The 24,051-nt window shown below is 49.0% G+C and overlaps 1 protein-coding gene across 1 annotated transcript in view; it reads right to left on the minus strand.

The window, feature by feature from the left end:
- Positions 1 to 20,779: 20,779 nt before the first annotated feature.
- Positions 20,780 to 24,051, minus strand: part of ACADS (acyl-CoA dehydrogenase, C-2 to C-3 short chain) — a 15,434-nt gene continuing 12,162 nt past the window's right edge. Inside the window, exons 4-11 of the mRNA XM_021706705.1 lie at positions 23,844 to 23,993; positions 23,537 to 23,648; positions 22,914 to 23,065; positions 22,492 to 22,662; positions 22,274 to 22,411; positions 22,049 to 22,144; positions 21,783 to 21,839; positions 20,780 to 21,662 (exon numbers count right to left, since the gene is read on the minus strand). Of these exons, the coding sequence (XP_021562380.1) occupies positions 21,510 to 21,662; positions 21,783 to 21,839; positions 22,049 to 22,144; positions 22,274 to 22,411; positions 22,492 to 22,662; positions 22,914 to 23,065; positions 23,537 to 23,648; positions 23,844 to 23,993 (1,029 nt within the window). The 3' untranslated portion in view covers positions 20,780 to 21,509. The remainder of the gene's footprint in view (positions 21,663 to 21,782; positions 21,840 to 22,048; positions 22,145 to 22,273; positions 22,412 to 22,491; positions 22,663 to 22,913; positions 23,066 to 23,536; positions 23,649 to 23,843; positions 23,994 to 24,051) is intronic.

Genomic DNA, 24,051 nt, shown 5'->3' on the forward strand with positions numbered 1-24,051 from the left:
GCGGGTCTCGAATCCGCGGGCTCAGGCAATCCACTCACCTCAGCCTCCCAAAGGCGCAGGATTACAGGCTGAACCACCGAGCCCGGTTTCGTCTAAATCTTATCAGTGCAAATCTCATCGTCTGCACCACCTGGATCAGGTATGAGTCGGCCTCCAGGTATGATTCATCATGGGACTCAATTTCTTTCCATCTGAGGATCTGTGAAACTAGGAAATGAGTTGTCTGCTACCAAAATACATCGATGAGGCACAAGGTAACAATACAGTCTCCCCTTCCCCTTACGAGAGTATGATGCGCTCAGATCAGGTACGAAATGGAAACGGAGTCCTGACGAGTCCAGCTAATGGTGGATGCACCCAAAGGTCGCTGCACCCGTCCTTGCACCTCTGATTGGCATCAGTCTACTTGGCAGTGAAAGTGATCCCCACACTGGATCCCTGGACTGTGGAATAAGAGCAACCGTAGTGGGGACAGCCAGGTGGAAACCTCTAGAACGCACACATGCGCACAAATGCCAGCCGTCCACCACGGAAGAGGCCCTAAACAACCAAGTAGACAAAAGGACTCAGAAGATTGACGTTCACCAGCCTTTGCCATCAGTGCCCCCCAGAACTGGCACAACACGTAGGGGAACGGAACGGCCATCGGGGCAGAGGCTACATGTGGGCCCAACAGCGTGCACTGTCACCACATTATCCTAGCAGTCTCTGCCTTAGCACGTTCAACCGGAAGCAGAGGAGTCTCACGCTGAGCTCCCAGGACGGCACTCTCTTCCTTGAGAAAACCAGCCGCCCACTTGGTAGAGTCAGCACCCATCCTTTTTTGTCCTGGAAGGGCCAGTGGTTCCTCCTCCTGGAGAGATCCTGCAGAACTCAGCCAGCCCCACTTTTCAGGGACTCCGGAAGGCCTGGTTCACAGGCACGAGCCCGATGTGGCATGGCACTTGACCATGGAGAGGGTGTGGAGGGTATGCACGGTCGTGGACCCATTGGCTGTCTCATACACTGCCATCCAGAAGCAGTCTCACAGGATGCTGGAGTGGCCTTCTAAATGCACGACTCAAATGCCAGCTAAGGAAACACCCTGGAAGGAAGCACAGGTGCTGTCCCCTCAGGACACTGGGATAAACCAAAGACTTCTGTCTAGTTCTGTGTCCCCATAGGAAAGATACAAGAGTTCTGATCGAAACAAAGAGTAGAAACAGGAGCGGCTCTATGTGCCGTCATGTCCTTCCCATGCCACACCTCTGGGCTCCTCGGGGCTGGATGTCCAGGTCACCAGAATCCTGCCGAGCCGTGAGTCCCAGCTGCTGCCGGGGCCAGAGAAGACAGCAAGGAATCACCATGTGGAGAGTGGACATTGGTGAGCAGGAGGAAGCACGGCTGTTTTCACACAGTGGGGACAGGGAGCATCACCAATGATCCAGCTGACCCACTCAGATGGCCTAGAATTTCTGAGCCCTGCTGAATCTGCAGGCGGGCACGTGTGCTGCAACCCCAGACTGAGCCGGGCGTGGCCACCCATGAACCTTCAGATTCTTCAGAAAGGTTTAGGTCACTCCAGCAGGTGGGCTGCCAGGGAGTGACAGAAACTGAGACTGAATCATGGGGTCGCCAGGGAACGAGTACAACCTGCGGTCCCAAGGTTAACCGTGGTGAGGAAAGCTGTGGGTCACTCACTTGCCTCCTCCTTCTGAGCTGTCCTGAGGAAGCGAGGCCCATGGAAATTCCAGGACTGCTGCATCCCAAACCTGTGTGGAGAAACCGATCTGAAAACATGCCGCACAGATCTCCAGTGGCAGGGAGCATGACGGATCAAGCATTCCGGCTGCCAAGCTTTGAAATCCAGCTCCCCTTTTGTGCTGAGACCAGGCTTCCTACGGCCCCTCGCAGCAAAGGAGGCCACACAGCGGAACACTGAGGCAGGTCAGATCCTGGGAGGCCCAGGACTCCTGTGACAGCCAGCTTTGGCTTGGGGGTTCCTTGACAGTTTTGAAGATACTGCCTTAGACTAGGATCTTCCACCCACGCTTCTCTCCCTGCTCTGGTCACTTGGGGTCATCCCTTCTCACTCCAACATCTCTCCCACCCTCGCCTGGCCTTATTTTCCCTCACACAGAAATTTCCTCTGATAATTCCATGCATGTTTAATCCCATTTTGGCATCATTTCTCAAAGTTCCCAGACTCACGTGGGAGTCATCTGTGGGATGGCACAAACCAAGAAAAACATGGAACTTCTAGGGCATGGGATGTCTGTTTACATGTAGGAAACATAATCCGAAGAGTTTCTTGTTTTGTTTTAGAGATGGAGTCTCACTGTGTGACCCAGCCTGGTCTCAAACTCCTGGGCTCAAGCAATCCTCCCACCTCAGTCTTCCAAAGCACCGGGATTAGAGGCATGCACCAACCATGCCCAGCCATAATCAGAGGAGTGTTTCTTGTTGTTTTTTTCACTTTGTTGGAGGGATTGGAAAAAAGTGATAGATACATATAGAACCATTAAAGAGGAAAATGAGGCACATTTTTACTCCAGGAAAAAAAAACAGCGTGAGAAAAGAGGAAGGGAAAAGGGGAAAGACGAAGGCAGGCAGACAGGCAGCCACAAGTGGGTTCGGCTGTGACAGTGTCGACATGGGACATGGTCACCATAAGGTCAACACTGAATACTGAATGAGCTGAAAATTGTGACATAACTAGATTGAGAATGTGGAGGGGGAGGGTGTGGGCGGAAGGGCTGGGGCAAGCATGCTAAAATGTCACCCTTATAACTGGAATGTGAGCAGACAGAATCCAAAATTTATAAGTCAAGAAGTAGGATAAACAGCACAAGCATAGAAATATCCACCTTAATTTACAGACACATACTTAAAGCATAAACATATAAATACTAAAAGAGTCTGGGGAGATGAGAATGGTGAGTCAGGGGACTAATATATTTGCTACAAACCTTGTAATACTATTTTATTTTGTACATCAAATGAATATAAAATGAAAACACATACCAAAATCTATAACAGTTATGCTGATAAAATTTAAAGTCTACATAAATAGTATGTTTTCCAGGAAAGCAAATTAGCAACATTGGTCTTAGAGAAGGCAGAAAAAGACAGAATAGTCCAGTAAGTCTGGAGCAAATTGAAAAACCAGTTAAGAATCTGCTTTCAATAAAGGCACCTCATAACACGTGCCAGTGGAAATGGAGAGTGGCTGGAATTGTCTTGCAAATGGGTGGGAGGGTGGACTGGTATAACCACTGTGGGGAAATGTCAGGCAGGACCAACACATGCAATTTCCCGTGATCAGCATTTCCACCCCCGGACACACACTCAACAACACTGAGTGCCTGTGTCCACCAAAAGACACGGACAGGAATGTTCAGATCAACTTGACTTTAATAGAAAAAAAAAAAAACTAGAAATAACCCTAAATCCATCAATAGTGAATAGGTGTGGCTGGGCTCGGTGTTTCAGCCTGTAATCCCACACTTTGGGAGGCCAAAGTGAGTGAATTGCCTGAGCCCATGGGTTCGAGACCCGCCCGGGCAACTTGCCAAGACCTCATCTCTACAATAAATAAAAAATTAACCAGCCATGGTAGCATGCACCTGTAGTTCCAGCTACTTGGAAGGCTGAGGTGGAAGGATTGCCGGAGCCCAGCAGGTCAAGGCTGCAGTGGCCAGGAGCGGCCACAGCACTCCAGTTTGGGCGACAAAGACTCCAACTCAAAAAAAAAAAAAAAAAGGAATAGGTGAATAAAGTGGCATATTTCAACTATATATATATATATATATATAGCTATTAAAAAAAAAAAAGAATGGGCTGCTGTGAAGGCTCACACCTGTCATTCCAGTGCTTTGGCAGAGCAAGAAGGATAACTCAAGACCAGAAATTTGAGACCAGCCTAGGCAATATAACAAGGCTCCAGCTCTAAAAAAAAATTAAACTCATAATTAGCCAGGCATGGTGACACAAACTGTAGTCCCAAGTACACAGGAGACTGAGGCAAGAGGATCCGTTGATCCCAGAAATTCAAGGCTGCAGTGAGCTATGATTGCACCGCTGCATTCCAGCCTGAGTAACAGAGCAAGACTCTGTCTCAAAAAAAAAAAAAAAAAAGAATGAACTGCTGACTGTAAGTTGAGGACATGGGTGAATCTCACAAACATGTTATCCAAAAACAGACTCAAAGCTGAGTGCAGTGGCATGTACCTGTAGTCCTAGCTACTCAGAAGGCAGAGGCCAGAGGATAGCTTGAACCCAGGAGTTTGTCACCAGCCTGGGCAACATAGTGAGACCGTCTCACACGAACAAGCAAAAGAAGTAAAAAAAAAAAAAATTTTTTCCCAGGCTTGGTGGCTCAGCCTGTAATCCCAGCACTTTGGGAGGCCAAGGCGAGTGGATTGCCTGAGCCTGTGAGTTCAAGACCAGCCTGGGCGACTTGATGAGACCTCGTCTCTACAATAAATCAAAAATTAGCCGGGTGTGGTAGCACGTGCCTGTAGTTCTGGCTACTTGGAAGGCTGAGATGGAAGGATTGCCAGAGCCCAGCAGGTCGACGCTGGGCTGGCCATGAGCGTGCCACTGCACTCCAGCCTGGCGTCGACTCCAACTCAAATGAGAATCCAACTCAAAAAAAAAAAAAAAAAACCCAAACGGGCTCATGTTGTATCACTGTATTACACAAAATGCAAGTCAGGCAAAGCTGATGTATGATGATAGAAATTAAAACAGTGGTTACCTTTTGGCCACTGACTGATTAGAAGCATAAAAGAAACTTGTGTTGTGCTGGAAGTGCTTTATATTCTGATCTGAGAGATGGTAATGGTTATTCAAGGACAGTCGTGGAAAGATTCACAAATGTAGTACACTTATAATGTGTGGACTTCACTGGTTACAGTGCAATATTTTTTTGAGTCGGGGTCTCACTGTCACTCAGGCAGGAGAGCACTGGCATGATCATGACAATCACAGCTCACAGCAGCCTCAACCTCCTGAGATCAGGAGATCCTTCCATCTCAGCCTCCCAAGTTGCTGAGACTATAGGTGCATATAACAAATCCACCTAATTTTTTTATTTTTTAATTTTTTTATTTTTTGTAGAGGTCTTGCTATGGTTTTGTGTTTTTTGTTTTGATTTGGATTCTCACTCTGTCATCCAGGCTGGAGTGCAGTGGCACGCTCACAGCCACCCAAGCCTCAACCTGCTGGGCTCAGGTGATCTTTCCACCTCAGCCTTCCAAATAGCTGGAACTACAGTTGCGTGCCACCATGCCCGGCTAATTTTTTGATTTATTTTAGAGATGAGGTCTTGCCAAGTTGCCCAGGCTGCTCTTGAACCCATGGGCTCAGTAATCCTCTCTCCTTGGCCTCCCAAAGGGCTGGGATCTTAGGCATGAGACACCATGCCCAGCCTTGAGGTCTTGCTATGTTGCCCAGGCTGGTCTTGAACTCCAGGGCTCAAACAATCTGCCTCCTCAGATTGCCAAAGTGCTGGAATTACAGATGTGAACTACCATGCCTGGCCTCAATTTTTTTTAATGAAAAAATGAGGTATCTAGCTCAGATGGTTTTATTGAGAGTTCCAAAAGAGAGATAAGAGCAAAGCCCACATATATGCTAAAATTCTCAACAAGATTTTTGCAAACTGAATCCAACAACACATCTCAAAAATCATCCACCACGAACACGTAAGCTTCATCCCCAGGATGCAGGGCTGGTTCAACATCTGAAAGACCATAAACGTAATTAAATACATCAACAGATGTCAGAACAAAGACCACATGATGATATCATTAGATGCAGAAAAAGCTTTTGATAAAATCCAGCATCCCTTCTTGGTAAAAGCCCTCAAACATCTAGACATAGATGGAACATACCTCAAAATAGTAAGAGCAATCTACAAGAAACCCACAGCCAACATACTGATAAACAGACAGAAATTGGAACCATTTCCCCTGAACACCAGAACAAGACAAGGATGCCCACTCTCACACCTCCTGTTCAACATAGTATTGGAAGTGCTAGCTAGAACAATCTGACAAGAGAAGGAAATCAGGAGTATCCAAATAGGAAAAGAGGAAGTTATCCCTCTTTATAGACGACATGATTCTATAAAACCCAAGAGAATCTGTCCAAAACTTCCTTGCACTGATAAAGGGCTTTGGCAAAGTCTCAGGGTATAAAATAAATGTGCAAAGAGAGTTGCATTCCTATACACCAACAATAAACGCACAGAACCCAAATAAAAAGCACAATCCTGGGGCATCCACTTCGGGTCCCTTCCCACTGTGGGAGCTTTTCTGTCCTCTCAATAAATCCTGCTTTCTCAAAAAACAAACAAAACAAGTACAATCCCATCCACAATAACCACAAAAAAAAAAAAAAAGAAAGAAATACCTTCACATCTTCCTAACCAGAGAAGTAAAAAACCTTTACAATGAAAACAACAAAACACTGCTCAAAGAAATCAAAGATGACACAAACAAGTGGAAAAATATTCCATGCTCATCGATTGGAAGAATCAACATTGTTAAGATGTCCATTCTACCCAAGGCCATCTACAGATTTAATGCAATACCCATTAAATTATCAGCAGCATTCTTCTAAGATCTGGAAACGACAATACAGGAATGCACATGGAAACATAAACAACCATAAATAGCCAAAACAGTCCTCAGCAAAAATAACAAAGTGGGAGGTATCACACTCCCAGATTGTTATAAAGCAACAATAATCAAAACAGCCCGGTATTGGTACAAGAACAGGCATATAGACCAATGGTACAAGATAGAAATTCCAGAAGCAAAACCTCAATTTCTCAACCAACTCATTTTCGACAAAGCCGCCACCACCAACCACTGGGGAAAGGAGAACCTATTCAGTAAATGGTGCTGGGAAAACTGGCTGACCCCATGCAGAAGATTAAAACAAGACCCCTACCTATCCCCATATACAAAAGTCAACTCCAAATGAATCAAAGAGCTAAACATAAAACCTCAAACGATAAGAACCTTAGAAAATGCAGGAGACAGCCCTATGGAATTTGGAACTACACCCAATTCCCAAGTGTCCATGCCATAAGAGAGAAGATAGACAAGTGGGACCTCATCAAACTGACAAGCTTCTCCTAAGTCAAAGAAACCATTGAGAGAGCAGGGAGACAGTCCACACTAGGAAAAAATTATTTGCCAACTGTATATCCGACAAAGGTCTAAAATGTAGGATCTACAAGGAACTCAAATGTGCCAAAAAGAAAAAAACATAGCCCCATTACAAAGTGGGCAAAAAATATGAATAGACACTTCTCAAAAGAAGACATACGAGCAGCCAACTGATACATGAAAAAATGCTCAGCCTCACTAGTCATCAGAGAAATGTAAATTAAAACCACACTGAGAGACCACCTAACTCCAGTCAGGATGGCCAACATCAATGACTCAAAAAACAACAAATGCTGGAGAGGATGTGGGGAAAAGGGAACATTTCTTCACTGTTGGTGGGAGTGTAAACCAGTACAGCCTCTGTGGAAAAATTTGGCAGTTCCTAAAAGATCTAAAAATTGACCTCCCATACAACTCCACAATCCCCCTACTGGAAATATACCCTGAGGAACTTAAGTCACCCTATGAAAAAGATACCTGCACATACATGCTTATCGCAGCATTGTTCACAACAGCAAAAACATGGAACTAGCTGTGCTGCCCAACAAAAGAGGACTAGATTTTAAAAATGTGATACATATACATGATGGATTATTATGCAGCCATGAAGAAGGAAAAATTATGAACTTCTCAGTAACTTGGATGGACTTAGAATCTGTAATACTGAGTGATCTATCACAGAAACAAAGAACCAAGTACTACGTTCTCTTAAGCAGACCTTGAACAACTATCATAGTACTATAAGAAAGGGATTGGCAGTAGTGGGAAACTGCCAGGGGAGGGGGCACACCTCATCAACAAGGGTACCTGCATAATGAACATTTGTACACTTAACCCTAAATTTTACCCCACATATTTAAAATTAAAAATTAAAAAAAAAAAAAAAAGGCTGGGTGCGGTGGCTCAAGCCTGTAATCCCAGCACTGTGGGAGGTCAAGGTGAGAGGACTGCCTGGACAACTTGGTGAGACCTCGTCTCTACAATAAATCAAAAATTAGCTGGGCATGGTGGCACGTGCCTGTGGTTCTAGCTACTTGGAAGGGTGCGGCAGAAAGGTCGCCAGAGCCCAGCAGGTCGATGCTGGGGTAGCTGTGAGAGTGCCATAGCACTCTAGCTTGGGCGACAGAGTGTGACTCTAACTCCAAAAAAAAAAGCCCAAGGGTTTTCTTCAGTCTGTGTTTCTGTCACCAGCTGCCCTGGTGATCTCTACTCAGTCTCTGCTGACCCTTGGAATGCTCACATAGTTACTGATTAATGACATTTATCTGCAAGCCTGGGGCACTGGGGCATGATGTACCAGACTGACAGATGTCAGAATGTTTAACATCAACAAGACAGGATGTGCTTGTGGTCATCTTTTGGAGTCCTGTGTTTTAGTTACCATGGAGGATCACACAGCAGAAGAGTGCCCATACGACTATCTTCTTGCAGGAACTCAAGACCCGGCCAAATTTCCCTGGGCAGAGACATCTCCCACCTCTGTGATTTGTCCCTGGAAAGAAAACACCTTGATCCCGCTGGGCTTTGTCTGCGTGTGTCTTTCCTGCTGACCCTGCAGTGTATCTTTTGCTTAATAAACCTTGGCTGTGATATGTCCTCGATCAGGTCTTCAGAATCCTTCTAGGGACTGACTGAAGTTGTCAGGGGGCCCTTGATGCATCTGTAGGCCCCACCCTCCTCCACTCAGGGCTGCTGAGGCTCCCTCTTCATTTTGTATCAACCACCTTCTCTTCCTAGGAGTCTCTTACAATCTTCACTTTAGTTCTTTAAACAATACGCTCTCCTTTCATCTCTGTGGCACCCAGGCTCTGGCTGAGGAAGAGAGCCAGAAACCTCTATGCTAGTTCACCATCTTAGGGGAAAGCAGAAGTCACTTGTTTCTTTTCCTTTTTTTTTTGAGTTGGAGTCTCACTCTGTGGCCCAGGCTGGAGTGCAGTGGCATGCTCACGGCCACCACAGCCTTGACCTGCTGGGATCCGGCGATCCTTCTGCCTCAGCCTTCCAAGCAGCCAGAACTACAGGCACGCGCTACCACGCCTGGCTAATTTTTTATATATTATAAAGATGAAGTCTCACCAAGTTGCCCGGTCAGTCTTGAACCTGCAGGCTCAGGCAATCCACTTACCTCAGCCTCCCAAAATGCCGGGATTAGAGGCTGAGCCACCAAACCCAGCCTCTCTCTTTCTAATTTACTTTCTAAATAAACTCTATTTTCCAATATAACTTCTGTGCAATTCTCTGCATCTTTCATGCAGCATCGAATCTCATACCAGACACTCCACACCCCCAGTGGGCCTGACCTCACCTTCTGGAGGCCCCTCTGGAAGTGTGACTCTAACATTTTTGGAGGTCCCACCAAAACATGACCCTCACCGTGTTTTGTTTGGTTGGTTTTTTTGGGAGACAGGGACTCACTCTGTTGCCCAGGCTAGAGTACAGTGGCACAATCCCAGTCACAGCAGCCTCAACCTCCTAGGCTCAGGCAATCCTTCTGCCTCAGCCTCCCAAGTAGCTTGGACTACAGGTGTGCATCTCCACACCTGGCTAATTTTTTTACATTTTGTAGTGACAAAGTCTCAATAGGCTGACTAGGATATTCTAGAACACCGGGGCTTAAGCACTCCTCCCATCTTGACCTCCCAAAGTGCTAGGATTACAGATGTGAGCCACCATGCTCAGCCCTCATTAGTTCTTTCAATAGATTGTCTACTCAGAAAAGCTCAACCATTGTCCTGCTCATAATCCCGGGGCCTTGCTCTTACCCTCACTGCCACATTGCTCCAGGTGAATAACCAGCAGCCTTCCACCACTGAAGGACGGGTAAACAATGGACACAACAGATGGAGTTTCTTTGGAGTGAAGTTAACAGTTTCATCAACGAGAAGAAGAGGCCTGCTGGGTCTAAAGCCAACAGGGATTGTTAATATCCAGACTATAAGAACCTTCTATAACAAGAAGACAAAAACTCAGGAGAGGAAAAAAATGGGTCAAGGATACAAAAAAGAAATTAATCTTATAGTAGATTAAATATGGGAAAAAATAGTAAACATCTGATGTGCTCGAACTCTTGGAAAATACAAATCATCTTTTCCCCCAAGAGACTGGCAACAGTGAGCTACCCGGTAGTGTCTGGTATTAGAAAAGAAAAGAGAACCAAATGCCTCCAGCTAGTGGGAATGGACACTGGAGAGCAAATGGGCAGAACTGGGGGTATAACCATACCACTGAGTGTTTAAAAACAATGTAAACGGATGAGTTATTTGAATGTCCTGACGTGGAAAAACGTTAAGTGAAAAAAAGAAAGCCAAGTAATAGAGTATTGATCCCATTTTAGAGGGCAAGATACATACAGATGTTCCTCATTAATTTATGACACCTCAATCACTTTATCATGCTTCACAGATCACGTTTTTACAAACTTAAGGTTTGCTGAAAGCCCGACTAAAGCAAGTCTGCCAGCACCATTTTCAACAGCATGTGCCCACTTCCTGTCTCTGTGGCACATTTGGGGAATTCTCACAATATTTCAGACATTTCCATCATTATCATACCTGTTACATGATCTGTGGACAGTGACCTTTGATGTTACTACTGCCATTGTCCCGGGGTGTCAGAAACTAGCCATCTAAGAACTGAATAGATGTGGTGTGTTTTGATTGCTCCACTGCCCAGCTGTTCTCCCACCTCGCCCTCTCCTCAGGCCTCCCTATTCCCTGAGACACAATGATATCGAAATTAGGCCTATGAATACCCTATAAGGGCCTCTAAGTGCTCAAGTAAAAGGAAGAGTCAAATGTTCAGTCAAAAGCTAGGAATTATTAAGCTTAGTGAGGAAGGCATGTTGAAAGCCAAAACAAGACAAAACTAGGCATCTTGTGCCAAATAGCCAAGCCCTGAAGGTGGCGGAAAAGTTCCTGAAGAAAGTAGGAATGCTCCCCAGTGAAAACACAAATGATAAGCAAGTGGAACAGCTTTATTGCTGATGTGTCTAGATAGAAGATCAAACCAGCCACAACATCCCCTTAAACCAAAGCCTAATCTGCAAGGCCCTAACTCTCTTCAACCGTGGGAAGGCCGAGAGAGGTGAAGAAGCTGCAGAAAAAAGTTGGAGGCTGGCAGAGGTTAGTTCAAGAGATTTAAAGAAAATTGTTTCTGTAACATAAAAGTGCAAGGTGAAACAGCGAGTGCTGATGCAGAAGCTTCAGCAAGTTATCCAGTAGATTGAGCTAAGATCATTTGATGAAGGCGGCTACAGTAAAGAGTAGATTTTCTTTTCCAAAAAATTTTATTTTAAAGATATGGGGTACAGGCCGGGCTCGGTGGTTCAGCCTGTAATCCCAGCACTTTGGGAGGCCAGGGTGAGAGGCTTACCCGAGACCCGCCCGGGCAACTTGGCAAGACCTCGTCTCTACAATAAATCAAAAACTAGCTGGGTGTGGTAGCGTGCGCCTGTAGTTCTGGCTACTCGGAAGGCTGAGGCGGAAGGATCGCCGGAGCCCAGCAGGTTGAGGCTGCGGTGGCTGGGAGCGGCCACTGCACTCTAGCCTGGGTGACAGAGTGAGACTCAACATACATACACAAAAAAAGATGTGGGGTACAAGTCAGGGTTAGGTGTACAAATGCTCATTATGCCGGTACCCTTGTTGATGAGGCATGCACCCCCCCCCACTTCCCCTGGCAGTTTCCCACTACTGCCAATCCCTTTCTTACAGTATTATGATAATTGTTCATGGATTTTCAAGTGTGGATAAAACAGCCTTTCATTGAAAGAAACTGCCATATAAGACTTTCAGAGCTAAAGAAGAGAAGTCAATGCCTGGCCTCAAAGAACAGGCTGACTCTTTTGTTAGGGGCTAACACAGCTGGTGACTTGAAGTGGAAGTCAGTGTTCACTTAACATTCTGAAAATTCTAGGATTAAGAAAAAAATTAAGAATTATGTTACATCTGCTCTGCCTGTGCTCTTGAAGTGTAATGAAAAAGCCTGGATGACAGCACATCTTTTTATTGTGTGGTTTGCTGAATATTTTAAGCCTATCTTTGAGACCTACTGCTCTGAAAAAGAGATTTCTTTCAAAACATTACTGCTTATTGACAATGCACTTGGTTACCAAGAACTCTGATGGAGATGTACAAGTGTACTGATGATGTTTTCATGCCTGCTAACACAGCATTCCTTCTGCAGCTCATGGATCAAAGAGTAATTTCTACTTTCAAGTCTCATTATGTAAGAAATACATTGTAAGACTATGGCTGTCACAGATAGTAATTCCTCTAGGAGATTTGAGCGAAGTATATTGAAAATCTTCTAGACAGGATTCAGCATTCTAGATGCCATTAAGAGCATTCATGGCACTTTGGGAGGCTGAGGTGAGTGGATTGCCTGAGCCCGCGGGTTCGAGACCTGCCTGGGCAACTTGGTGAGACCTCATCTCTACAATAAAAATTAAAAATTAGATGGGTGTGGTAGCATGCGCCTGTAGTTCCAGCTACTTGGAAGGCCGAGGCGGAAGGATCGCCAGAGCCCAGCAGGTCAAGGCTGCGGTGGCCGGGAGCGGCCGCTGCACTCCAGTCTGGGCGACAGAGTGAGACTCCAACTCAAAGAAAAAAAAAAAAGAACATTCATGATTCATGGGAGGAGGTCAAAATATCAGCATTCACAAGAATTGGTAAGAAGCAGGCCAGGCTCAGTGGCTTAGCCTGTAGTCCCAGCACTTTGAGAAGCCGAGGTGAGTAAATTGCCTAAGTCCACGGGTTTGAGATCAGCTGGGCAACTTGGCGAGACCTCATCTCTACAATAAATCAAAAATTAGCTGGGCATGGTAGTGCACTCCTGTAGTTCCAGCTACTTGGAAGGCTGAGGCGGAAGGATCGCAGGAACCCAGCAGATCGAGGCTGCGGTGGCCAGGAGCATGCCACTGCACTCCAGTCTGGGCGACAGAGTGAGACTCCAACTCAAAGAAAAAAAAAAAAGAACATTCATGATTCATGGGAGGAGGTCAAAATATCAGCATTCACAAGAATTGGTAAGAAGCAGGCCAGGCTCAGTGGCTTAGCCTGTAGTCCCAGCACTTTGAGAAGCCGAGGTGAGTAAATTGCCTAAGTCCACGGGTTTGAGATCAGCTGGGCAACTTGGCGAGACCTCATCTCTACAATAAATCAAAAATTAGCTGGGCATGGTAGTGCACTCCTGTAGTTCCAGCTACTTGGAAGGCTGAGGCGGAAGGATCGCAGGAACCCAGCAGATCGAGGCTGCGGTGGCCAGGAGCATGCCACTGCACTCCAGTCTGGGCGACAGAGTGAGACTCCAACTCAAAGAAAAAAAAAAAAGAACATTCATGATTCATGGGAGGAGGTCAAAATATCAGCATTCACAAGAATTGGTAAGAAGCAGGCCAGGCTCAGTGGCTTAGCCTGTAGTCCCAGCACTTTGAGAAGCCGAGGTGAGTAAATTGCCTAAGTCCACGGGTTTGAGATCAGCTGGGCAACTTGGCGAGACCTCATCTCTACAATAAATCAAAAATTAGCTGGGCATGGTAGTGCACTCCTGTAGTTCCAGCTACTTGGAAGGCTGAGGCGGAAGGATCGCAGGAACCCAGCAGATCGAGGCTGCGGTGGCCAGGAGCATGCCACTGCACTCCAGTCTGGGCGACAGAGTGAGACTCCAACTCAAAGAAAAAAAAAAAAGAACATTCATGATTCATGGGAGGAGGTCAAAATATCAGCATTCACAAGAATTGGTAAGAAGCAGGCCAGGCTCAGTGGCTTAGCCTGTAGTCCCAGCACTTTGGGAGACCTAGGCGAGTGGATTGTCTAAGTCTGTGGGTTCAAGACCAGCCCGGACAACTTGGTAAAGCCTCGTCTCTACAATAAATAAAAAATTAGCCAGGTGTGGTAGTGTGTGCCTGCAGTTCTGGTTACTTGGAAGGCTGAGGCAGAAGGATGGCCAGAGTCCAGCTGGTCGACCCTGGCGTGGCTGTGAGCATGCTGCTGCGCTCCAGCCTGGGCAATAGAGTGAGACTCCAACTCAAAAAAAAAAAAGTGTAATTTATTGTTTAGTCTTTTGTTTGAAGATGATGTGGAAGGATGTACTTGTGATTCCTGAAAACCAGGAAGATGAGTTGAATCTAATGCATCTTCACTGCTGCTTATATTGTAGTTCTCATTTTTGTCTTTTAGTTTTGCCATTGTTCCGCAAACTAAATAAATGAATAAAAAATTTCCAATTATAAATTATGAAATCACAGAATGAAATTTTTTTTTTTGAGTTGGAGTCTCACTCACTCTGTCACCCAGACTGGAGTGCAGTGGCCGTTCCCAGCCACCACAGCCTTGACCTGCTGGGCTCCGGCGATCCTTCTGCCTCAGCCTTCCAAGTAGCTGGAACTACAGGCATGTGCTACCACGCCCGGTTAATTTTTTGATTTATTGTAGAGATGAGGTCTCGCCAAGTTGCCCAGGCAGGTCACGAACCAACGGGTTCAGGCAATCCACTCATCTCAGCCTCCCAAAGCACGGGATTACAGGCTGAGCCACCAAGCCCAGCTCACAGAATGAAATTTATCAAAAGAATATTTCTTTTCCAGTTTTACTTTTCTGACATAGTGCAGATAGATACATTCTATTTGTGCCACTCAAGACTTTAGTACGATCTGCTATAGTAACTTGTTTACCTTTTCAAGTTATGCCATATGATACCAAGGGTATGTCCACAGCTGCCTTTCTTACACAACCCTTATCATTACCCTCTGTTACAAAGAAGTGTTGGCACCACTGTGAAAGCACATTCTCTGAATGATGCCAGCTAATTTTTAAATGTTTATCTCAGTATATATTCCATCTCTTTTTTTGCTTTTACATGCAAAATGGAAATGGAAAACTTCAAGGGAACATACATTTTTGAAAAAATTATACAGTTTGTCCTGTATAATCACCAGCAATCTCTTTATGTTCCCTGAGAGGGGATGTCTGAGTAGTTTGCTAGATTAACAATATCCCCTCAGAGGGGACATCCAAGTGCAGAGTGTTAAGACATAATAGACTACGTACACTAATAGACTACGGAATAGTATAAACATAGCTTTTATATGAAACCAAAATAATTCACATGGCTTGATTTACTGTGGTAGTCTAGAACCAAACCTGCAATATTTCTGTCAAGATACAACTTTTAAAATAATTTTTTCAAGTTTAAGAGTAGACATTAAAATGTAAAACCTTTTTTTTTTTTTGAGTCGGAGTCTCACTCTGTCGCCCAGATGGAGTGCAGTGGCCGCTCCCGGCCACCGCAGCCTCGACCTGCTGGGCTCCGGCAATCCTTCCGCCTCAGCCTTCCGAGTAGCTGGAATTACAGGCATGCGCTACCACGCCCGGCTGATTTTTTGATTTATTGTAGAGATGAGGTCTCGCCTGCCCAGGCGGATCCCGAACCCGCGGGCTCAGGCAATCCACTCATCTCAGCCTCCCAAAGCACGGGATTACAGGCTGAGCCACCAAACCCGGCTGTAAAACCATTTTTAAAAGGGAAAACTACACACTGTCTGAGTCTTTTTGCAACCATACATCTGACAAATGATTAGTATCCAGAATTTACACATGAGAACAATTAAAAATCAATAAGAAAATAACCCACAGAAGAAACAGACAAAGGACATGAATGGCAATTCACAGCAGAAACCAGGACAGCCAATAAACAAGAGTAGAGATTCCTGACTGGGCTCGGTTGGCTCAGCCTGTAATCCCAGCACTTTGGGAACCCACGGGCTCGAAACCTACCCAGGCAACTTGGCGAGACCTCGTCTCTACAATAAATAGAAAAGTAGTCAGGCATGGTAGCATGTGCCTGTAGTTCTGGCTACTTGGAAGGCTGAGGAGGAAGGATTGCCGGAGCCCAGCAAGTCGAGGCTGCAGTGGCTGCTTCCGGCCACCGCACTCCAGTCTGGGCGACAGAGTGAGACTCCAACTCAAAACAAACAAACAAACAACAACAACAAAACATGTGTAGAGATTCCTCTAGAAACTAGGAAAATACAAGTTAAAATCACAATTAGATTGAAGAAAAATGTTAAAGTCTGATGGTACCAAGGAAAGAGGAAGATGCAGTGTCATGGACACTCATACATGCTTAGAGCCAATCCCACCACTGGGGAGGACAATTTGGAGATAGCTGGTAAAGCTGAAGGAACAAATAGCCCAACGCCCAACAGACCTACTTCCAGTTAAACACTCAGAAGTTATCACAGTTGAACAAGGAGACACATTCCAGAATGTTCACTGGGCCATGGTTTATAACAGTGAAAAACTGGAAACTGCCTAAATGTGGTAGATTTACACAATAGGACACCATCCAGCAATCCAAATAAACGAACTAGAGTTACATGTATTAACATGGAAAAAAAATCTCTAAAACACTATCCATTCCGTTTTTACAAAAAGTAACTTGGTGCCATGGAGCAAATCTCAACAGATTTCAAAAAATTTAAATAAAGCAGAAAATGCTCAGAGACCACAATACAATTAACGTAAAAATAAGTAACAGTTTCCTACTGGGGTGATGAAAATGTTCCGGAACTACATGGTGGTGATGGTCATTCGACATTGTAAGCGTACTAAATTCCACTGAGTTGTACACTTTAAGATGATCAAAATGGTAAAATTTTATCGCAATTAAAAAAAATCGTGCCGGGCTTGGTGGCTCAGCCTGTAATCCCAGCACTTTGGGAGGCCAAGGTGAGTGGATTACCTGAGCCCATGGGTTCGAGACCCACCCGGGCAACTTGGCAAGACCTCGTCTCTACAATAAATCAAAAATTAGCTGGGTGTGATAGCACGCGCTTGTAGTTCTGGTTACTTGGAAGGCTGAAGCGGAAGGATCGCCAGAGCCCAGCAGGTCGAGGCTGTGGTAGCCAGGAGCATGCCACTGCACCCCAGTCTGGGCAACAGAGTGAGACTCCAACTCAAAAAAAAAAAAGAATCATAACAAAAAATGCCTAAGTAAACTCCATGGTAATAAAAGAATACTCTTCTAACTAACTGGTAAAGTCAAAGGAAAAAGCACAATGAAACTCAGAAAACCAAGAAACAGTGAAAATATGACATATCAAACTTGTAAAGTGAAACCCACACTTAGAGAGAAATGTATACTGTTAAATTCATTTATTAGAAAAAAAAGAGCCGGGCTCAGTGGCTCAGCCTGTAATCCAGTGCCTTTGGGAGGCTGAGGTGAGTAGATTGCCTGACCCCGCGGGTTCGAGACCCGCCTGGGCAGCGAGACCTCATCGCTACAATAAATCCAAAAAAATCAGCCGGGCATGATAGCGCATGCCTGTAATTCTGGCTACTTGGAAGACTGAGGTGGAAGGATTGCCGGAGCCCAGCAGGTCGAGGCTGCGGTGGCCGGGAGTGGCCACTGCACTCCAGTCTGGGTGACAGAGTGAGACTCCAACTCAAAAAAAAAAAAAAAAAGGAGCTGAGCTCGGTGGCTCAGCCTGTAATCTCGCGCTTTAGGAGGCTGAAGTGAGTGGATTGCCTGAGCCCATGGGTTCGAGACCCGCCTGGGCAACTTGGTGAGACCTCATCTCCACAATAAATCAAAAAATGAGCCGGGTGTGGTAGCACGCGCCTGTAGTTCCAGCTACTTGGAAGGCTGAAGTGGAAGGATTGCCGTAGCCCAGCAGGTCAAGGCTGTGGTGGCCGGGGGCGGCCGCTGCACTCCAATCTGGGCGACTGAGTGAGACTCCAACTCCAAAAGAAAGAAAAAAAGACTGAAAAAAATCAACAAACATTCATCCCAGGAATCTGGAAAAACAGCAGCAAATTGAATCCACAAAAAAGAAGGAAACAGCCGGACTCGGTGGCTCAACCTGTAATCCCGCGCCTTTGGGAGGCTGAGGTGAGTGGATTGCTTGAGCCCGCGGGTTCAAGACCCACCTGGGCAGGTGAGACCTCATCTCTACAATAAATCAAAAAATCAGCTGGGTGTGGTAGCGCATGTCTGTAATTCCGGCTACTTGGAAGGCTGAGTCGGAAGGATCGCCGGAGCCCAGCAGGTCGAGGCTGCGGTGGCTGGGAGCGGCCACTGTACTCCAGTCTGGGCAACAGAGTGAGACTCCAACTCAAAAAAAAAAAAAAAGAAGGAAACAATAAACTATCAGCAAAATTTTGAAAATAATATTGAATGTCAATCAAGCCAAAAGTTGGTTCTCTAGAATGACTAATTAATAGACTGAGGGTTTCATTGAGGAAAAAAACCCTGCAAATTATCACATCAGGAATAAAAGAGGGACACCACTACACTATTACTGACAAAAATACATACCATGAACCTAACAGAGAAACTATCGGACTAGTCTAGATGAGAGACAGTCTACAAAGCCACCAGCCTGAACACTTCAAAAATGCAAGTGTCATGAAAAATTTCAGTCTGAGGAACTGTCCTAGAGGGAAGAAGATAGGTGACTTCTCAACTAAATGCAACTCAAGATCCTGGTCCCTAAAATTGCTGTCACAGATGCTGCAACAGCTGTGAATGGGGTTTGGAGATGAGACAGTTGACTGGAGTCACATTTCCCACCTTAGTAACTGTCCCATTGTGATGTACTACATCCTTGTTCTTAGGAAACAGACACTGCAAGAATGCAGGTGCCAACAGTAATGTTTTTCTGCAACTACTCCAACAGCTCACATTCACATGAAGAGTTCAGAATTCAGTTCTAAGCTAGGAGCTTCGACTAACACTACCAAAGCTAAGGATCTGTGCCTTGTCTCTCTCTCAATGGAGAAGAACAGATTCCGGACCCATGATTGCTCCTTGAAGCACCTGAGTGCACATACCAGCCCTTGGCTCAGAGACTCAGGTATTTCCTCCGAAATGGAGGACGACATGGCTTCCAAGACCTTCTCCATGGTCCAGAGGCTGTGAGGCTCTTCCCGGCTGTCCGAGCAAGGCCCAGGCGGGTCAGTCGGATGCCACTTGGAAACGCGGGCCTATTCCCTGGCTTGACTCCACCGCGCCCAGCCCTTTGCCCTGGTGGGAGCAGTGTGGCTCAAGCTGGTGACCTTTGGCCCTTCAAAGCCCAGATGCTTCTCAGCAGGTGGGCCCGTGGTCCTCTGGTCCTGAACACCAAGCCATGCAGGGCCAGAGGGCTGAGGAGGAAGTTGGGTCCCAGCCTGGCTGTCCCTGCCCAGGACTAAGGCTCAGTTTGGATTCTCTTCCCCCATCCCCCACCTCCTAGAGGAAGCTTCCAAAGACAACTTCAGCCTTGTGCTGGCCCCCGACCCCTCATCTGGGCCAGGAGCCAGTGCAACCTAGCCAGAGGGGCCATGGAGCCCTCTGAACAGGCCCTCCTTGCTGCTCCTGAGCTCACAGGGACCCCGCCTGGGCTCAGCGACTCAGGAAGTGATAGAGCTTCACGTTCTCTCGTGGGAAGGGCCAAATTTGGCTACCCTGAATCCTGCTCTACTTGCTGTCAAGGTCAGGGCAGGGACAGAGGCAGAACCTGGAGACCCAGAGAGGGGAAGCCAGAAGCCAAAATGCTGCGGGTGCTTACCTGGAACCAAGAGGAAGGCACAGATACCCACACTTCTGCAAGCTGCCCAGGCCACGGCCTGACCTCCAGAGCATGAAGGGACGTGTCCCCAAGAGCCACAGGTGTGCCTCATTGACAGGGAAGACATCACCTGTCAGTCTGACACCCTGCCCCACCGTGGGCGCCCACCCCAGACAGTGGGGGGAGATTAGGACCTCAATTCGCAGGAGGAAGCTTGCCCCTGCTCTCCCAGGCCCTGACCATGGTTCTCCCCCCACCCTGTTCACCCCAGGCCGAGTGCTGTCCTGCAGCCCCACCTGCCCACCCCCAGTAGCAGCCAGTGCAGTGCCCACGCCAGCCTCCGGGGGCCCTTTATCCTGTCTGCAGTGTGCAGGGGCACTGCCCACCAGGCTTGTGCAGTGGTGGCTCCAGGCTGTGCCCTTCGGTTGTGTGGCACCAGTACCTAACAGAAATCCACAGCGCTGGCTCTGGATGATGGCACCCAAAGGATCCCCTGTGTTCCTCCCCCTTCCCTGCAGAGGCCTCCCAGCAATGACAGCTCAGCTCCCCAGCTTCCTGCCCTGCAGAGGGCTGTCCCCAGCTCCTTTGAAATCTTTCTCTGCTGTTTTCGCTTCCAGCTGCTTCACTCGAAACATTGACCGAAAGGGTTAAAAGTTTGGGTCCTGGCTTCCCCCCTCGCCAGAGCACCAGGACCTGGGTGAGCCCCCACCTCCCACTAGCTGGTCCTGAGCTGGCCACTGGAGCATCCAGTTAAGCACAAAAAGCTGCTGTTCCAGTATCCATGTCCTCCCACCTGGGTTTCGGGGCCTCTACAGCTTTGCTCCCCCTATGCAATCTGCTGACCTCCTGCTTGGCAGCTGGGCCTGCCTAGAAAACCCCTTTAGCCTGGAAGCCTGGCCCACCCTCTGTGCTCATGGGTTACTCCCAGACACTCCCTGAGACTGGCTGGACCCAGCAGCTCATATTCCTCGGAATCCTTCACGGGACAGCCAACCCCCAGTGGACAGCAGAGCTCTGTGCAGACTAGAGACCACCTTCCTAGCAGCACCCCAGAGAGGGGAGGACACACAGGGTCGGGGGCAGGCGTGCTTTATTGACCACAGTCAGTGCCCATGCTCAACAGTGCCCATGCCCATTCCCCCACAGCAGGAAGCACAGCACCCACCTGCACTCGTTACACTTGACAAAGACGCTAACAGGGCTCAGCTGTTCCTCACAGCCTGCCCAAGACTGGGAGCCTGGGCCTGACCACACTGTTTCCGCCACTTGGAGGCCTGGTCATTCTGGTCCCACTCCCTCCTCCCCCTAGGCCTGACCTCCGACCCCAGAGAACAGAGCCGATTCCGCCAAGGGCATGCCCACCTGGGTCTTCATGCCAAGCACCAGGGCCCACAAGAGCAGAAGTGGGGTGCTCCAGAGTGTCACTTAGTCCCCCGGCCCGCCTGCAGGAGGCTGTAGCCACTCAGATGAAGAAAATAAGGCACAGTCATGAAGGGAAAGCAAAGCCAAGAGACTGAGCTGAAGATGGTCCGTCCGCTCGCCTTTCCTCTCTCCCTGAGGCTTACTCCCACAAGTCTGATCCAGGGAGGCAGCAGTGAGAGGTGGCAGGGAGCCCCTCTAGGCAGTCCAGGGGATGAGGGCCAGGAGGGGCCTGGTATGAGGAGGCGCAGGCCCTGCCCACCCACCTAGCCAGCCCCTGATAGGAGTCAAGGTGAAGGCCACATTCTCCTGCCACTTTCCACAGTCCCTGGGTCAGCGCGGCCCCTAGGCTGAGGCGGGTGCTGGTCAGCCCTGCAGGGGGCTCAGCTCCGGTAGCTCCTGAGCAGGTGTGCGGCGATCACCAGCCTCTGGATCTCACTGGTGCCTTCGTAGATCTCGGTGATGCGAGCATCGCGGTAGTGCCGCTCAGCTGGCATCTCTGTCACATAGCCCATGCCGCCCAGGATCTGGATGGCCTAAGACAGGAAGCAAGGGCTCAGAAGGGAGAGGACCCCCATGCATAGGGAAAGACAGGGTGGAATCAGCCACACACAGGGCAGCTGGGGGAGACAGGGTCTCTCACCACGAACACTCACCTGGTGGCTGATGGCAGTCGCAGCCTCTGATGCAGCCAGCTTAGCCATGGCTGCCTCCTAACCACAAGGGAGACAGAGTCAGGGCCTTCCTCTCAAGGGCAGCCCCCAGCTCATGGCCCCTAAGTACGGGCAGCCTGTGGGAAACTCCCAGTGGAGCAAGAAACCCACAGGGCCTGGGGAGCCAGGACCTGCCCCGACCTCTCCCCGGGTCCCTGAGCCCACCAAGCTCTGGGTCGTGCCTTGGGAGACCCCTTCCCCACAGCCACCTTGATGAAAGGCTTCTTGTTGTCCTTCAACATGGCAGCACGCCAGGTCAGCAGTCGGGCACTCTCCAGGGCCAGGGCCATGTCTGCCAGCTTGAACTGCAACACAGGTCAGCAGTCATCCCTCCTCCCTCTCATCCTTGGGGGGGAGGGGAGGAGGACGGGGAGCAGGTTAGAGGCCAGGCTTCCCACCCCAAGCATCCAGACCCAGCTCCTGATGCCCATTACCTGGATGCCCTGGAGCTTGGTGAGAGGCGCCCCAAAAGCCATGCGATTCTCAGCGTAGTTCACAGCACAGTCGAGGGCAGCCTGGGCGATGCCCAAGGCCTGGGCGGCGATGCCAATGCGGCCCATGTCCAGGGTTTGCTGTGGGGACCGCCCTGTTAGCGGCTGTCTGGCTGGGCCCAGGGCCTGGCCCCAGGGTGCTGCCCCCACTTCCAGCTCACCATGGCTATCTTGAAGCCCATCCCCAGCTCCCCCAGCATGCTGTCCCTGGGGATGCGGCAGTCTTCAAAGATGAGGTTGGCCGTGGACGAAGCCCGAATGCCCAGCTTGTCTTCCTTCTTCCCTAACGTGAGCCCAGGCGTCGGCATGGGGACCAGGAAGGCGCTGATGCCCTGTGAAAGGCACAGACTGGCCAAGGGATTTTCTCAGAGGCCAGCACACCCAACATCAATGCCTGCCCCTTCTCCCACTTCCCTCAAAAGTCCGGGCCCTGACACCCTCTGCTGGCTTCTGGGGGAGGTGCGTGTTTCAGCTGCAGGTCAGGGAGGCAGGGACAGCCCTAGCAGGGCCGAGGAGAGAAGGACCTAGAAATCATGAAATGACTGCATCCTAGAGGTCTGGCTGATCCCACTTGAGTCCCCACCTTGTTCTGCAGGGCTCTGTCCGTGCTGGCAAAGACCACGGCAGCTGAGGCCTCCCAGGAATTGGTGATCCAGGCTTTGGTGCCATTCAGGACCCATGAGTCACCCTCGGCCCGGGCAGTGGTAGAAGCAGCTCCCGCATCGCTGCCGTTCCCTGCCCACACACACAATCAAGGTCCAGCCCAGCCCTGCCTGCCCAATGGCACTGCTACCAACTCACCAAGGCACCGGACTCACCCCCAGCTGGTAAGCACGAAGCCCTGTGACTCAGACTCCAAAGATGCAGAGTCTGCCCCTGCGAGAAAGCCTCAGGGCCAGCCAGCTCCCAGAGCTCTCCATGACTGGTCCAAGATGGAAAGGGGGCATGAAGGAGCTGGGCACCTTCAGCCAAGGGACCCCAAGGCCAACCCTCCTCCCAGCTCAGCTGAGGCAAGAGTGCACTCCTGGGCAGACAGCAGCAGCCAGAGCTCAGCCCCCCCGCCCAGACCAGAAGCGTCTCCTCCAGCCTCTGGAGATAGGCCTAGGCTCCTGCCTGTCCCACTGGGGCAACCCAGCTCTGGTCCGGGTCTGCCACCCCGTTTCTGAGATGAGGAGATGGAAGAAGGCCCTTGCCCCACCGTGGTACCTGGCTCACTGAGGGCAAAGCAGCCAATTTTGTCGCCACTGGTGAACGGAGTGATCCACTGCTGCTTCTGCTCCTTGGAGCCAAACTTCAGGATGGGCCCCAAGTAGAGAGACTGGGGAACAGTCAGAGGCCATCAGGACAAGGCACGCCCTCCCTGCCCAAGGGCCACACCCAGGGCCCATTCTCTCCTGGGGCCTGCTCAGGAGGACCAAGTCCAGTGGCGATTCCTGGGAACCCGGGGCTGGGAGCCAGGGCCTGGCTGTGCCCAGGAGCCTCCCCACCCCTGCGGCCTGGGAGAGCGACTCACGTTGTTGACACTCATGATGACGCCGGTGGAGGCACAGCCCCGGCTGACCTCCTCCACGGCGAGGGCATAGGCCAGGTAGTCGAGGCCGGCACCGCTCAGCTCCTCGGGCACGTCCATGGCCAGAAGCCCAAGCTCGCCCATCTTCTTTACCTGGCCCCAGGGGAGGACATCATGGCAAGGGCTGCTTCTGGGGGTGGGGCCCACCCTC

The sequence above is a fragment of the Carlito syrichta genome, unplaced genomic scaffold (assembly GCF_000164805.1).
Source record: "Carlito syrichta isolate Samal-C Ts95f unplaced genomic scaffold, Tarsius_syrichta-2.0.1 Scaffold315943, whole genome shotgun sequence".
Classification (NCBI taxonomy): domain Eukaryota; kingdom Metazoa; phylum Chordata; class Mammalia; order Primates; family Tarsiidae; genus Carlito; species Carlito syrichta.